This window comes from Leptodactylus fuscus, chromosome 5 (genome assembly GCF_031893055.1).
Source record: "Leptodactylus fuscus isolate aLepFus1 chromosome 5, aLepFus1.hap2, whole genome shotgun sequence".
Taxonomy (NCBI): Eukaryota; Metazoa; Chordata; class Amphibia; order Anura; family Leptodactylidae; genus Leptodactylus; species Leptodactylus fuscus.
Genome location: NC_134269.1, coordinates 91,239,278 through 91,257,084, shown reverse-complemented (window position 1 = coordinate 91,257,084; position 17,807 = coordinate 91,239,278). Strand labels below are relative to the sequence as shown.

Genomic DNA, 17,807 nt, shown 5'->3' with positions numbered 1-17,807 from the left:
TCTAGCAGAGCTGCAAGTTTCTATGCCTGAAACAAATTGCTTCTTTTTGACGGGAACACCGAATTCCACTCCATCAGCACTTTTAGTTTATCTATGCTAACAATTTTCCTGTGGCTTTGAGGGCTGGCACACAATACCACCAGCAGAAGTCATTACATATTAGTGGCCAGGCTTGTGATTTCAGACACCAGGCTGATAATAGTGATGGAACTACAGGGGTATATGTGAAATCTGTTCTATGCACACACATATTACATATGGAGAAGCACCGTGGCCAGGTTTATCACCTGCTCTAGGCTTGTGCAGTGATCTACAATAGACACATGTAGTGCAGTCACATAAACCGCCTGTATGACAGCTATATAATAACATGAGTCCATGCCAATGGTACTGAAGGAAAGTAGAAACCACTATAGAAGGTTATATAATGCGCATGTGACATCAGAATAATACTAAAGCCATAGCCACAATGTACACAAGTATATACAGTATATAGGGGTTCTGGAGGGTCCACAGACAATTCTCTAAACTTCTTGCCAGTGATTTCATTGAAGGGCATTACATTACCCTGAAGTGGCTGATAACATAAAGCAACAGCCTGCACTGATAGTTTACTCCACACGTTCCCTGCTCTGGACTGTCATCCCTACACTTCCTGCTCTACATGCCACCTCAACATTGGCAGCCAGAAGATCCTGGTCCTGGCACCCGCCTCTGGTGCCCGTCTCTGTCACCTTGTCAGAAGGCACTCCCCCGGACAGTCAAGATCGCAAGTTGAGCGCAGATTTCCTCGTTCCACTGGCTTGCCAAGAGCGATGCCAGGCCGCTTTATCTCTAACCCGGTGCCAGCTCCGTCCGCCTCCGTGAGAGCTGAGCATATGCCCTGCCTTACTTTAGAAGAGTGCCAGTGTGCCCCGCTCCCCCTGCTCTGCCGGTAGCAATGTCTCACCTTTCATGGCCGCGATCACATAATACATGGTCACCGTGCTGTGCCCCGGAGCCCCCCGCACACTCCACCGCTCTCAAATGCCAGCTCCGCTCTGCCGCATCCCCCGCCCGCTGCTGCCATATGAGAGTCCATGTGACCCGCTCCGAACACGCCCCCAAATCTGACAGCGGGCACCGCCCACCTCTCCAGCCCTAGCCAATGAATGTCGGGGGTGCCGCCAGTAGAGCCCGCCCACTATAGAGCGCACCCGCCTTACACGTGGCTGGCTGGTGACAGCGGCGAGAACTGAGGGGAGAGAGAGAGGGGCAGGTGGGCGGCTGCTGGCAGCGGAGACAGGTGTATGCCCGGTGTGCCCTGCAGCCTCAGCATGCCTCAGTATTAGGGACCCACTCCGCACTGCCAGGAGGAGCAGTCACTCAGCGGGCAGAGGGGTAACCTGACCCCAGGAGCCCCAATGAAGAGCTGTAACAGGGCCATATATAAGAGTCCCAAATCTATGAGTGTCCTGATCACCCTGCACCCTCCACATCCGTGCCCTTGCCAGGGACATAACATATTATGGGTTCCACAGCAATGATGTCACCAGTGGGCTGCCAACTATCTGCCCCAGTGGCTGCACTATAAATATAAATAGATGCTGTATGTTTGAACATCAATCAGTGCTAGGATTTACACATTGATGACCTGTCCTTAGAGGTGGTGGCAGTCTGACATTTCATTGAAGAGACTGAGACACTCAGGTGTGAACTGTGGCCTCATCATAGAATACCAACCAGTACGTCATATTGCTATTGCAGCTCAGTCCCTTTCACTTGAATATGACTGAGCTGCTGCTTTAGCTTGTGAGCAATGAACATGAAGTCAATCAGCACAGTATTCATGAGCACCATGGCCTCTACAATCAGTGGATCGAGGGGCTCACATGTTTCAGCCCCCCATGATTACATATAAATAGTTATTATAGTATAATGATCCCAATAAGTAAGTCAGGAAACCACATTAATGTATTCATACATGTCAGGGAGGATAACATAGAAATGGCATAGCACAGCTTTGTAATAAAAGTGAATGAATTATGTCATATAGAGTACAGTTATTTACATATACAGACAAATGAAGGATGGTGACAGGACCTGTGTAAGTGTCTGCGCTCTCTGCTTTGATCCAAAAGTGTCTTATCAGCTGCCGACAAGAGGCCTTTCTCATGTTCTTTCTCTCTTAGTTACATAAACAGGGTCTTGCAGGCTCCAACGTCACCCATTAGGCTCTGACCACATCTCACTATATGAACACCAAGCCTTAGTGCCTGCTGACCAGACTGAGGACAATTGACAGTCTATATGGCCATCAATGTGACATATTTGTATTTTTACTGTATAGGAAACCTCAGAATACCACACTTCTCTATACAGTAGACAACTACACGGTATAGTTTTGTTTGTCACTGCAGCCAAAGGTTAACATATGGCTATACAGTGGTATCCTTTGGGGAATACATACACATTAATAGTGCCAGACTATTTCCTGATACACACATATTACCCTGCCCAGTATAGCCACAGAAAAGATTCAAAGAGCCCTCATAATGTCATATATTATGCATAGAAATAGAAATATTGCTATAAATCCATGCAGTTCTTTCCAACTTTGTAACCACTCGAATACAAATAGAAAAACTCGTGGTTTGCAAAGGAGTCTTATCAGTCTTATAAACAATGTAAAATATGCCTCAATTGGAAAAAAATAATCTGACCCCAATGTATCACTGCCAACCCAGTGCTGGCTCTCTGGTTTGAGTATATGTGGACCTTGCAGCCAATGACTGAGTGAAGCATTGGAGCTAGTTGATAGGATGCCAATAGTACGGCACATGGTTGCCACTGGTTGACTGAAGCAGTCACTTGCTGTCTATATATAGAGACCAGGAAGGTTGTCAGAGAGGCAGCAATGGATAGTCAGGGGGATGCTTTCTTATTGTATGCCATTTGCAACTTTTTTAAAATAAGATAGATTATAATAAAATGGATTCATTATTTACTATTTATTTTGCTTACTTACGGTATATGGCCCTTAAATACAATTAAAGAACATTGGAAGTTATTTTAGACTAAGGGCTAGTTCACACGTGAACTGCCCACGCGGGTTTTGACACAGAGAGAGACGCGGCGAGCCGACATAGGAGGGAGCTGCCGGGGGCGGAAGCCGGGTGGCTGAGCCTGCGCGGCTTCCGCCTGAAGAAAGGACATGTCCTTTCTTTTCTCCGCTAGCAGCAGCCCGCCGCTAGCGGAGAACAGAAGCCCGGCGGTCTCCATAAACCACCATTATAAGGGGAGGTTTTGGACGCGAAATCCGCTGTCAAAAACCTCCCCTTATACTCACGTGTGAACTAGCCCTAAGGCCCCATGTAGCGGGCCACAGCAAAAAAAGCTCTGTGGGAAAAACCGCCGCAGAAACACATTTTGTTTTTTTTCCCCACAGTGCATTTCAGTTTTCTACTTCAATTATACCTACAGTACAGACCAAAAGATTGGACACACCTTCTCATTCAAAGAGTTTTCTGTATTTTCATGACTATGGAAAGTGTAGATTCACACTGAAGGCATCAAAACTACGAATTAACACGTGGAATTATATACTTAACAAAAAGTGCGAAACAACTGAAAATATGTCTTCCCCTTCTCTTCTCTTGTGTGTTGTCCTTCAATAAAGCTTCAGGCCAGTTATTCTCACTCCCCTACAACCCAGCTTTCGCATTCCCCCACGCCTTCACTAGCCTGATGCTTTGTTGATTGTATATTTTGTTCTGATAGTTAAAGTGTGTTTGTGTAGCATGTGGTGTTGTGTATAGTATAGTATATAGTATAGGTTAGCCTGTACTCTGCAGTTAGCCTGTGCTCTGCAGTTGTTAATTCACCTCCAACGCCTGCACAGTGCAGGCGGATCGTTGGCTTCAGAGCACAAAGCAGCGCTGGGACTATAGCGCGCACCGGCAGAATCAGTTAAGAAGGATGGGCCGTTCCGCAGGAGGAAGACTGGTAGGAAGTGAGTTAAGTATATAATGGGGGGGTCGGGGGTTCAGCTGAGTAGGCAGGAAAGGTCTAGTAGTGGGAAGGATAGCTAGAGAGACAGGGAGGGGCTGCATGGGAGGGAGGGAGGAAGGGAGAAAAGAAGGGGGGAGTGAGGTGAGAGGGAGCTACTGTGGAAGTTACATAGCAGGAAGCTGAACTAAACAAATCCACTAGATACCAGGAGCTCCCAGGGACACCCATAAATCACTCAGAACACTGTTAAAGGTATATGGGTGCATTTATTAACCCATTAATTGCACTAAAAGACCTTTTTTTTAAAAAAAAAACAACACATTTTTCTGCCCTGGAAAACCCCTTTAACCCCTTACTGAACTTACACATCTCTGGGAAATTGTCTTTAAGTCCCTGACTATATTTGTTAAGCTTTATATACGGGCATTACTCCATGTATACAAAACCCTATAAGTAAAAGATGCTTGACTGACTCTACCGGTTTATGGTTGAGTACCTACAGTATTAGTTACACTCGATCCCAGGCAGCTGCTTCCATGCAGAGAAGTCTTCACTCAAGAGAGCAATATACTGTAGAAATGTTCCTTTGACTACACTAACTTGTATTCATAAGGTGCACTGCGTACATTGTATATAGCACGCAATTGTTAGCTGACAGAGGTTGATATTTATACTGCCTGCTATATGTAATTGTATCCAGTATGGAATCATCAGACCTCTGCACAGCTATACTTGGCACTTGTTTGACTGCTCTCTGTTATTGAAGACCTGTCAATACCATATTTATAATGGTTTACTGCAATCACAAATTTAAAGTCACTTTTTGAAAAATTTTCATGGCATCACTGTATTCTGACGCCTATAAACTTTTTTACTGTACGGATCACATAGATATGTCAGGGCTCTTTATTTGTAAAGCAATTTGTAATATTTATTGGTACCAATGTTTGGTATGCAAGATTTTTTCATCACTTTTTATTGTTATTTTTTGGGGAAAGCAAAGTGATCATAATATGTTAATTTGCGCATTGTAATATATTTTATTACGGCGTTCACCATATGGGATAAATAATGCTGATTTTGGATATTGGAGACTTATACACACATGGGAATATCTAACATCTTTGTTTATTTATTTTTTGTTTACATTATGTATTTTTTAAATATAAAGGTGGTTTTTTTTAAAGGTGAGTTCACATAGAGGAAAATGAAGAGGAATTCTCTGAATGGGCCTAAACAGGAGGGAGTCTCGAGCTGCAGACCCATTGAAAACAATAGGAGGTGGATTTCGGGAGGAATCTGCTCTGGATTTGGGGGCAAAATTCACCCGCAATTCCTCAGCAAATTCCTCCGTGTGAACACACCCAAACTTTTTATTGTTTGTTTATTATTGTGTGTTTTAAACTATGTGTGCGTGTTTTGGGAAGGGGGGGGATTACTCGTCCCATATGGGGACTTGAAGCCGGGATCTCGGATCTCCTGTGCAATGTACTGCAATACATTCAATACTTAGTATAGAAGAACATCGCACATTATTTCCTATGGGAACTGTGTAAAAGTTGCCTTCCTCTTTTTTGCCATGGCAATGAGTCAGAACCCGCAAAGTTATTGTGGAGTCCAAGGGGCGATGGAGGGTTGATTCTACCCCCAGATCCTCTGGATGCTGTGATCGTTCCTGATAATGTCATCCAGGGGTTAATCCACTGGAGTCAGAATATTCTGACTCCAGTGGCTGGTCCCGGCCCTCGGCTATCTAACAGCTAGTTTCTCTGCCCATGACATTATGGCACCGTACTATTACGGAGCTGAGCCGTAATAGTACACTCAGCGTGATGTAGTAGTACAGCACACAACGGGTAGGACTTGAAGGGGTTATCCGATTTATAGAATAGGCCATCAATATCATATCTGCAGGGCTTCTATGGGGCAGTTCTGCAGTACATACACTCGCCACTAAAGTTTATACGGCAAGTGAGCAGCACAGCTCTTCCATGCTGTCTCGGTACAGGTGATCTGTGAGGGTCCTGGATATTGAACCCCCGCAAATAAACACTGCTGTAGCTCAACGCTGCCTGCCACCGATATCTGTAGAAATCAAAGTTTGAAGTGGTCAAGGTTCACCGAGATTGATTTGCTTTAGGGACTCCAACGCATGCTCCTGATCTACAGAGCTTGTCAACGGACACATCTTGGCAGACCCCCGACCTCTTCAGACTTTGATTTCTGCAGATAAATATGAGAGGTGGTGGTATGTTACAGAGGATCGGGACCCTAAACCCCAGTTACTTAATAGCATCCTGGTGGTTTCCTTATTGTTTTTCTTTTTTTGTTGATAAAGGGTCTGTTCACATGGAGTTTTTTAAGTATAATCAAATTTTATTAAGGGTTTTTATAAACAAGGGAGTAGGGAATCAACAAAAGACAGTGAACAAGGCACGCAGGCCTCTTAGAATGGTAGCGGGTACACATGGAGTTTTTTGCAGGCGGATTTTGAGGCGGAATCCGCCTCAAAATCCGCCTGTACAAAAAAACGCCTCCCATTCATTTCAATGGGAGTTTCTAGCATTTTTTTTTCTCTAGCGATTTTTTTCAGCTAGTAGAAAAAAAAGTGACATGACCTATCTTCACGCGGATTCTGCCTGGAAAAACCCATCAAAGTCAATGGGAGGCAGAAAAAATGCAATGCGGTTTTTTGTCACGGTTTTTGATGCATTTCTTACACGTTTTTTGCAAATACCACTATCGCTTTTTTAAAGAGAAGTTTCCAGGTCCATACAGTATGCTGGAGCAAAAAAACCAAAAAACTAAAAATGCCTCAAAAAACGCATCATGTAAAAAACTGTGTCAAAAATCCATTTCCTAATTCCTGAAGCAGATTTTTTCAGCTTGCAAAAAACTCTGTGTGAACATACCCATACAGTGGAGAAAATGTAAGAAGAAATGGCCTGCCACGCTCCGGTACTACAAAATTACTTCTTTATTTAGTCCATTAAAAACAGATCCACATAGAAGACATCAGAAAAAGATAGAAAAGATACACATGGTGCTGTAAAAATCGCTTACGCGTTTCGGGGGTAAAAAGACCCCCTTAATCATAGCATACAACATATTCAGACTGGACTTCTTTATATAGTCTACTGACCAGTACCCAACTCATTGGGTTTACCTGATTAATCACATTAGTCACAGCTGCAATTGCGTTGTTAGTTTCTGTCTATAATAAAGTTGTGCTGTTCAAAAACATACATGGAGTTTAATAAATACTCGATTTATATCTTAAAAGAACCATAACATTCATGGAGTTTAACAAAGATTTATACCTTGAATCTTTAAATATGTAAAAGATTTGAAAGATTTGAAAAGTAAATACAGACCGAAAGAAGAAGCGGATAAATACTATTCAACATGTGAACAATTGAATATAATTCCGATTAAGAAGAGACTTTTCAATAACTAAACCGGAGGAAATAAGAGGCTGGTCTAGCACCCCGCAACACTACAACTTAGTGGTAAGAAGCAATCAATTTTTCTATTATTGATTTTCATACCCATACAGTGCAAGGGATTGTGTTGTGTTACTTTTTTTTTTTTTATCAGTAATTGAAAACGCAAAGGAGTAACATCTGTATTTTTAGATTAAACGACTCATTTTGTCGGGCTAAAGGGACCATGACAACAGCAGTACTCCTAATTTTCCACTTGATATTGCAATGATTATTACCCTGCAGATACTATCAAGCAGTGCAATAGAGAAAAAGCTGGGCAGATCAAGTGCTAACTTTAATGGGAGTTTGTCACTAGAACTCAGCATATCAACTCAGCCACAGGGAGTCTGTCAGTAATAAATGTGTAATAAATCTAAACACAGTACCTTGTAATGCTGTTTAAACACTATCCAAAAATATCAAGAAAAAGTAAGAGAAAGCTCACCAATTCCTGAGACAATCACTTCAAGGTGCACGACCCATGCTTCTGGACTCCTGGAAGCTACTGTTGCCAATCACTGAAAAAAAGATAGATAGGTCTGCAGCTCTTGAGTGTTCTTAAAATTTCACTTTTAATTCATATTTCGTTTAAAAACAGACAGCAGACATACAAAAACCATCGTGAAAAAAGTAAGAAAAGTGTGACTAAAAAGCGAGGCGTTTCGGGGCTTCAAAGCCCCTTACTCATAGCGTAGTAGTAATACCTACTTACTTTTTTCACAATGGTTTTTATATGTCTGTTGTCTGTTTTTAAATGAAATATGAATTAAAAGTGAAATTTTAAGAACACTGAAGCGCTGCGGACCTATCTATCTTTTTTTGGTACTTTCCAAAAATGTCTTTCTTATGCATCAATGCTGCTTCTTTTTCTGTTTTAATAGGTTCAAACTTGGTGAAAAGTGCATTCGGGCATTGCTTACCCTTCTATGGTTCCAGATGCAGCCTTACATCATCAGGCATGGACATTACAGTTAGTACTGCGCCTTCCAGAAGTAATGCACAGGATGAGAGCAGTGGAGGAGAGCTGTGCGGGGAGGGGGGGGGGGGGGGGGGTTTGAAGCTGGGTGGCATTTTGGAGAGTTAATATATAGGGAGCGACATCTGGGGAAGATAAGTAAAGCTTTTCTCATCTAAGGATAAAACAACGTTTTTTTGGAAAATGGAGCTACATTGATGCATAAGAAAGGCAAATTTGGAAAACAGCGCTACAGGGTACTGTGTTTACTTTTACGTGTAGTATAAAGCTAAATTGGGGTAAGTACCAAGTGTCTCTTACGTAGATTTATTTATACTTAGAATAATATAACAGAATTTGCCACTTGAGTTCTGAAGATTTGTTCTCTTTCAGTAGCAAAGTAAAATGGAATCAATATCACTTTTTTTCATATCAAAAATGTATTTTGACAAAACATAAACTCTTAATGGTAGATCTTGGGTATGTACAAATTAGCTGATATTTTATATTCCCTTCTATCTTCCCTTTACTTCTTGCTCACCTACTGAATGTAAATGAGCAAAAAATGACTACAGGATCAAACTACACAGAATTTTTCTGTAGTCTGTTACCATGGAGACACATTGGTCTGTATAACAACTGTAGTAACAATGCAATAGATTAACAATCAAGAGTATTTTCTTACGATGCTTCACTTTTCATTTCCTATGCATCAGAGCAATAAAAAATGGTCACAAAGTTGTACATAGCCTTTAAGTCCATTGCATGATTCAACAGCTTAGTAAATCAAGATCCGCGTGTTCCTTCAATATAACATATATGATCAGAGTAGTAAGTTCCTCAGTGTTATGCTGATCCTGAGTTGTGGATGTTAGGTATGTTCTCCCTCTTTGCAGACAGTCTAAAGGACACAGCTTTGGCTGGCAGATAACTGTCCCTGCAGACAGGACGACAATACACCTTCAAGCTGCTTTGTCCTTGTCACAAGGTCACCTATTCCCCTCTTTTTATAATAGCCATTAATCCCTTTACTGCATACATGTTGTCACCTTCATAGAGGAGCAGCACGGACACTGGCATCTCCACTGACACCTGTCATCAAGGTGTGATAGAGAGCAACAAGGTTACAAAGGCCTTTTTTCACAAGGAAGGAAATAATGCCTGCGGCAGCAGTGGTGTTACAGCCTGGTCCTGTAAGATACGTGATGGGAAATATGTTCCTGAAGGTCTACGGCTTCTATTCATCTCTATAATAACATCTTCCAATTACTTAAATTAAAATTAAGTTAATAATGTACATAGACATCTTCCATGCCTAAACACTGTATGTTTTATTGGGCCATCATACTATTCCTAAGATCTTTATTTACAGTCATTTTACTCTTAAAAAACCACAAAAGACAAAGAGGGATATTTATTAACCCTGCGTGTCAGAACTCTGGCATCAAAGAGCTGCAAAGTATAGTTTTGAAAATTTTTATTTCTGCAAAACAGTTGTGCCTGTTCATGTGTATATCAGTTATTCCACTTATATAAGGTGAGGGTTGGGCCGATGTACGGCAGATTTATCAAATTACTGTATTGAAATATAGACAAAAATTGTTGCTGTCTCATTCTAGAAAGCGGGTGAAGTACGGGGTTAGGCAGGGAGGTATGGATGATTTGAAATAACAGTTACACACTCATTTTTCAACAAAACTCAAATTTAATTTTTTCAATGTGTAGCTTGGATGATGCCATTATAAATATCATCAGTCATGTTTTCCAACATTGTTTCTGCAAATCTGAATCGTCTTCCGTAGTTGCTTTGCTGCAACTGTTGGACAACCATCAGCTTATAGGGATGAAAATGCAGGTCCAAGTGTGAAATCCGGCAAACTGATAGAATCTCAAAGAACCTGTTCGTTGAAAGTTATTCACCCACTTCATTATCGTGTCAAATTTCAGAACACAATCATGACAACCAACGTTGAAATGATTCTAGAAACGTCTCTGTGTTTGAATGAGAGAACGTCCCATTTCAATAAAGGTGTTTACATGAACACACCATGCTCTATCAACCACATCTCCATTGCTACTAAAATGGCAGCTCCTGACGAGCAGATACCCCCACTCTTTATCCACCAACGTTATCCCCACCTCGTGTGGTGCCCCGTTCAAATCATTCATAACCCCCTGCCTAACCCTGTAGAATGCGGAGCAGTCAGAAGTGTTAAGGGCCTATTACACACAGGGGTGAACCATTTGTTTCTTCCGCCTAAAGCGGACGTCAGAAAGCTGCCCCCCCCCCCCGAGGAGAGGGCGGGTCCGAGTGGAAGGGGGCAGGCCTAGCAGAGGGGGAGGGGCCTAGCGGAGCGAGCGTCTTAACAGGCAGAGAGCAGGCATGGAGAAGACCTGCTCTCTGCCTGAGCGTGAGGGGCGGCCGCTGGAGCAGTGCTGCTCCAGCGACCTCCCCAATCCACTGCTCAGTGACGGTGACCCTAAGCCAGTCCAGGACAGCTTGTCCTGGACTGGCTTAGGTCAGCAAAAATGCCGCCCTCCCATGGGGCCGCCCGAAGCGGTCGCTTCAGGTCGCCTCATGGGAGGTGCGGCACTGATTACACAGACTGATATTCAGGGCTATTATCATCAACGAGCGCTCAATGAGCATCACATTTTCTTCTGCTGTGTTTTTCATTGCATTTTTGCTGAGTTTTTCTCTGCAGATTTTCTCTAAAATGGGAGCAGAAAAAAATGTGATGCATTTCCACTGCGGTCTTTTCTGCAGCACTTTTTGGCTGTGGCTTTACATGTGGCCATAGCCTGAAAGGTTTGTTCGCTGATTGCAATTTGTTAGGCACTGCCTTAAATTACATCTATGACAGGTTGTTTCACTGTTGGAAATTCCAGTGATCAGCTAAAATCTGGGGGGGTGGGGGGTGACCCAGCAGCATAAGGCCACATTTAACAGATTTAACTCATAAATATAATGTCACACATAATATGTTTCTTCAAGTGACTCTCACATAACATAATGTCCTCCCAAGTGGCCCTCACATAATATAATGTCCTCCCAAGTGGCCCTCACATAATATAATGTCCTCCCAAGTGGCCCTCACATAATATAATGTCCTCCCAAGTGGCCCTCATATAATGTCTCTTCAAGTGGCCCTCATATAATGTCTCTTCAAGTGGCCCTCACATAATATAATGTCTCTTCAAGTGGCCCTCACATAATATAATTTCTTATGCTTTGTGTTCCACAGTTCAACTTTATCTGTATCCTAAGGATCTAGAGAGAATTGAAATTGGCACCTGCTGCATGGAACAGCAGGGAAGACCCGAAATGTGGGACTATTCTGCTCAATCCTGGTTGGCAGAGTTGCAACTCCCACTACCCTAGGACTTGGTGTATGTACAGTGTTTACCCTATTGTAAATATGGCCCTACAGCAGCAAGGGTTAATCACCAGGCTAGCATACATATCAAGGGGATGTCATGCTAATATACAATTTCGTACAGAGACAGGGACGGAGAGTGAAAGAGAGGGATTTTCTTTGTCGTTGCTCTTTGCTGTGGATACTTGATCAAAATGTTGAATGAACTACCATCCACCAGCTCTGAATACCCTTATTGGTCATCTGAAAATAAAGGTCCAAAGACAGACATCCCTGTAAGCTTTGTAAATGAGTAAAAGATGATAGATACCATCATCTGTATCGTATATCTATATGAATATCCACATGCAGAACCCATAAATTACCTGAACATATGACACTTCAGCATGATGATATTTTTATATTTGGCTTTTAGGGACAAGATCTCACTGCAGATTTCCATTGGAGATTCCATTGCAGAGACAGCCAAAAATCAGCAGAGGAAAAGGCCTGCAAGGAGGACCTTTTTCTCCGCCACTTTTAGTTTTGAAAACGCCACACTAGTGGTTACACACAGAGACTGGCAAACTCCATTGACAACAATCAAGTCTCCATGTGTAATCGTTGTTATAGCGGTCAGGATCTAGAGCCCGGCACTAGTATGAACCTAGCATTAGTAGACCATTCCAGGATATCATTCACTTGTTGCCACCTTTATAGAGTTAAATAGTTATTTGTAAAGCACCTTTGCAAATGGTCTTGATAAAAAGTTCTATTTTCCATTATATGTTTGCAGCAAGCATGCAGAGCTATGTGTACCAATGTTGCTACTGCCACAAGCTAACAGGCTATAAAGAAAGATACACATCAAAATCTGTGACCAGAGGTACACAATATTTTTTGGCTGAGAATTCATCCTAATTTTTCATTGTTGCCACTTTCACTTTTCTGGGTAGACAAAGATGACCAGGTTACACTATGCTAATAGCCTTTACTTATGCAAACACTACTTCATCATCATTGGCCACCACAAAACAAGTGGCATTTTCAAGGTATACAGACCACACAAAAATCCGATAATTATGTAGAGCTGGCACAGAGCCCATTACACTGCTGCCTGGGTGGAGGAGCAGGATAATTCAGAGAAAGCAGCAGCTCATTATTTCAGTATAAGAAAGGCAGGGACGACCTTTCTGAGCGAACAGGAAATTCCCATGGAGATTTGGGAGATCTGGTAGAGCCATGTGTAAGAAAGACCTCCCAGTGAGAATGATCGATGGGGGTTGTCCAACTTTCTCATCTCAGGTACCTCTGAAATTATATATAGGGCATCTCTGCAGGGCGGCAGATCCAGGGAATCACTGACATTATAAGTGTTCTAACAACTGTGAAAGAATGAGCATCTCTGTCTGGTACTAACATGTAGACATAGCGACTAGTAACCAATATGTGCTATATGTGATAAATGAATGTCCTGTACCCATAGCACCTGCATCTTCACAATTATACTAATGCAAGGATCTCTCTTACATATATTTTATATCTGTTCCTGTGTAAAGCAGGTCCTAGTAATTATATACCCTGATCATCAATACTCAAGAAGTTTAATCTCTTTATATACCAAGTCCTGAACTAGAAAATGGAAGGCCCATGTTAGTGGAAATATGGATTTTGCCTCCATCTATCTGAGCATAATTCGCAATGATTTCAAGATACACCAGGAAGTGTTCAAACTATTGCGTTTTTGGAAATGGCAGCATGTCAATTATCCCTACAGAAACACCAGCAGTTTCCCTACAGGTGTAATAGAAGCAGAAAGTCATCAGAGGAAAACTCTGAAAACTTTCTTTGAAAAACACCGCGGGAGAAGATGCATTTCAGCTGTGGTTTTTCCCGCAGTGCTTTTTCGAAGCAGCTCACTATGTGGGGCCATAAACTTAAGGAGCTAAGTGAGGGTTAAAGGATAAACGGGTTAAAGGATAGGTGATAAGTTTCTGATCAGTCAGTCTGACAACTGAGAACCCCCTCTTACCACAAGAATGGGGATCTTATGTCACCCTATAATGATCATAGGGGGCGCCAGTGATCAGACCCCACTACTTAGATACTTAGCAATTATTCTGTGGATAGGTGATAAGTTTAAAACATATTACAATGCCTTAGTATTTCTTATTCTGATGTTATATGATATATAAGGCTTCACCAGAATCAGTGGTATAACTAGGAATGGCGGGGCCCCATGGCGAACTTTTGAAATGCCCCCCCCCCCGACCGACTCCAATGCCGAAGACCTCGACCGGCCCCCTTATATTATGCCCCATAGTGGCCCCTTCACACAGTATTATCCCCCATAGTGGCCCCTGCACACAGTGTTATGTACCATAGTGGCCCCTGAACACAGTATTATGTCCTTTAGTGGCCCCTGCACACAGTATTATGTCCTATAGTGGCCCTGCAGACAGTATTATCCCCAATAGTGGCCCCTGCACACAGTATTATGTCCCATAGTGGCCCCTGCACACAGTATTATGTCCTATAGTGGCCCTGCAGACAGTATTATCCCCAATAGTGGCTCCTGCACACAGTATTATATCCCTTAATGACCCCTGCACACCGTATTATACCCAATAGTGGCCCCTGCACACAGTATTAGGTCCCATAGTGGTCCTGCACACAGTATTATGTCCTATAGTGGCCCTGCAGACAGTATTATCCCCAATAGTGGCTCCTGCACACAGTATTATCCCCCACAGTGGCCTCTGCACACAGTATTATCCCCCATAGTGGCCCCTGCACACAGTATTATCCCCCATAGTGGCTCCTGCACACAGTATTATCCCCCATAGTGGCTCCTGCACACAGTATTATGTCCCACTGTGGATACCCATAAACAATTATTATACTCTGGGGTCTTTTCAGACCCCAGAGTATAATAATCAGAGACCTAGGGGGAGAAAAACATAAAAAAAACCCCTCTGTTACTCACCTATCTCCCGTCTCCTACGCTGTCGGCCTCTGAAGTAGTCGATCTTCAATGACGTCAGACGTCACATGACCCGGGATACAGGCTGGGGTCATGAGATGTCAGACGACTAGGCCGAAGTCTGCACGGATCGTGGAGAGGTAAGTAGCAGTGTTTTTTATGTTTCTTACCTCTCCCGGTCCGCCAATCATGATACTCAGGGGTCCTCCCGAGTATAATGATAGCAGAGGTAGCGGCTGTCACCGGGCCCCTAATGTCTCGGGCCCTGTGGCAGCTGCCTCTGCTGCTATGGCGGTAGTTACGCCACTGACCAGACTATAGTAGCCTTATATACTGTCTATTCTCTTCAGGGTAATATCAGGCATGATTCTATGATTCTATGAATCATTCTGCAGATAATATTGGAATCTCTCCAGTTTTACAGATGATTATTCAGACAAGAATATTCCATCAGGCAATTGGTCACAATATCATGTCCTGACATATTAAAAGTAGATGAAACTCAAAGTACAGATTTTAAGGTATGTAGTAAATTGTTGTCTAAATTTACAGGACTAAAATCCTTTCCAAACATTTGAAAGTGACGTTTTTTCCAGCAACTACATGAATTTCTTCAAGTCCCCTTCAAATGAATGCAACATGGCGAGAACTTTCTGCAACAAATATGCCAGATGTGGCCATAACCTAACAGAACTAAATGAACCACTTTATAAACATTATCCTCATTACAATATATTTTTTTAATAAATAAATCCCTTATGTCAGTCCTGCTTGGCCGTGTCATCTGCAGACATTTAAAAGTGCAAAAAGTGCACTTTTCTTTAAAAGAAAAAATTGCAAATGTCTCAAAGGCATGAAAAGAAAGGAAAAGACATAAAGGAAAGGATTACTGAACCAAAATGCAATTTGCTGTGTATAACATTATGTATTATAATATACATTTACAGTGTAAATATAAATCTTAGTCTGAATTCACACGGAGTAAACTGGCGTGCAATCTGGCAAGTATACACGTGTCAGAGTTTGCGCGCTCAAAAAAGCTCCCATTGATTTCAATGGGGATTACGATCATATAACGCAAAAAACCTACGTCAGGTTTTTCTGTCCGCTTGAAAAGTCGGACATCTTTACATGCAGACAGTGAAGGAAGGGCACAGAGTGAAAAAGAACGCACTCGATCGCCATTTAAATGAATGACAAGTGTCACGGACACAGCTAGTGTCTGCTCCTAATGTCCGTGCGAGATTTTGAACGGACACTAGGAGCGGACACTACCTGTCGGACACAGATAGTAGTGTGAACGCCCCCTTAAGGGTAAGGCCCCACGTAGCGAGCCACATCCAAAAAACGATGTGGAAAATACGCATAGCGTTTTTCTCCTGCAGACTTTCTGTGCCTGTTATACTGATACAGAAAACGCCAGCATTTCCATAGTATGATTGCCATACTACGATTTAGAAAAATGCAAAACTTTTTGAAATTGCAGCATGTCCACTGTGGATATTTTACTGCAATGTGTGGATGGGATTAGTTAGAATCCCATCAACTTTGCAGGTACTGTATAACGCTGTGGCCAAATCACAGCATTTTCACAGCTTGAGACCCCAGCCTAAAGGAGTTTTCCCACCAAAGCAAGTTATTCCCTATCCATAGAATAACTTGCAGATTAGTGGGTGTCCAACCACTCAGACCCCAAATGTTCAGGGATCTTTTGTCCTTCATTCAGAATGGGGGACAAAAGCTTCCCGTTTTCCTGGTTGAACATTTTGATGCCCAATGATTTACAAGTTATCCCCTATCCAAATATTTATGTGATTTACATGTCTCTTTTATTTATTTAATTTTGTTAATTGACAAAAAATAACTTAACACTTTTTTCACACTTGTATTTTTGCTCTGCAGCATTTTTTTCCACACCTGTCAAAAACTTTTGCACAGTAATATATATATCATTCTCATATACGCAGAGGTAGCACAGAACCTTGGCAATGTGCCAATAAGAAATGTGACCAGGGCTACTGTAGATAACAAGAGTCTGCTTTTCTTCCTGTGCCATGCTTGCTCACTTCAATAGAGATGAGTTGAAATATCAGATACAAATTTCACAAATTTCATCAAGTCTTCCTGTCTTCTTCAAAGATATACTGTATATATATATATATATATATATATATATATATATATATATATACACACCTGTATATATATATATATATATACACACTGTATATATAAATATATGCTATGCACATCAGGTCAAAGTCTTTAAAATTCTGTTCTATTGCATAACATCCTATTTCTATATTTATGTTTCTAGAAAACATTTCTTGTCATCCTGATCCCAAATTACTTCCAGTTTTCTCAAACACAGATATAACTATATACAATGGTTGAATACTATTTTTATGACGCCAAAGAATACTCCACGTTCCATGTTTACATTTGGTTAGATCCACCCAATGTATGGACAGATGTACTGTATACAAGTGTATTGCAATGCAGTTACATATGTGTCCCATTGAATATAATAAAGGATGTATACAGTAATATCAAGAGGTGCAACCAGCTGCACTTTCCAATACAGTTTGAACAATGGGATACAATTCCATTCTGATGTGTCTTGGTAAAACTTTAAGTTACATGCTTTTGGCATAAATTTGCATGCTAAAGGTGTTATCCATGAATTACAAGTTTCTGCAAGGAGGCTGGAGAAGTTAAAAAACAAACAAACAAAAAGAACCCCCATACCTGTCCCTGTGCCCTGTTCTGCCCCAATGTGGTGTGGTCCAGCGGCTCCCCAGGGCTTGTTCTGAAAAAAGTCCTTGCTGCATGTGACCTCCAAGGCCAATCAGCGGCCTAAGGAAAGGAAGTGAGACGTATGTGAGTGACGTCCCGGATTCTTTCCTTAGTCAACTGAAGCCCATTAGTGTGCCACAAAATTAAGAGTAAAGTAAAGATGCTCTCCTCTAAAAACTGTAATGTGTAGTATAATGTTACTCAATAACTTACTGGCAGCTTTATTGGGGAGTTATATCCTC

At 41.9% G+C, this 17,807-nt stretch overlaps 1 protein-coding gene across 2 annotated transcripts in view; it reads right to left on the bottom strand.

Moving 5' to 3' along the window:
• LOC142203168 (nuclear receptor ROR-alpha) overlaps window positions 1-17,807 on the bottom strand; it is a 313,765-nt gene that overhangs the window by 43,520 nt on the left and 252,438 nt on the right. The window contains exon 1 of one of the 2 annotated variants that reach the window (XM_075273701.1): window positions 950-1,053. The exons of the other annotated variant lie outside the window; for it this stretch is intronic. Coding sequence (XP_075129802.1) covers window positions 950-977 — 28 coding nt within the window. The 5' untranslated portion in view covers window positions 978-1,053. Of the gene's footprint in view, window positions 1-949; window positions 1,054-17,807 lie in introns of those variants that run through there. 2 annotated transcript variants of the gene reach the window in all.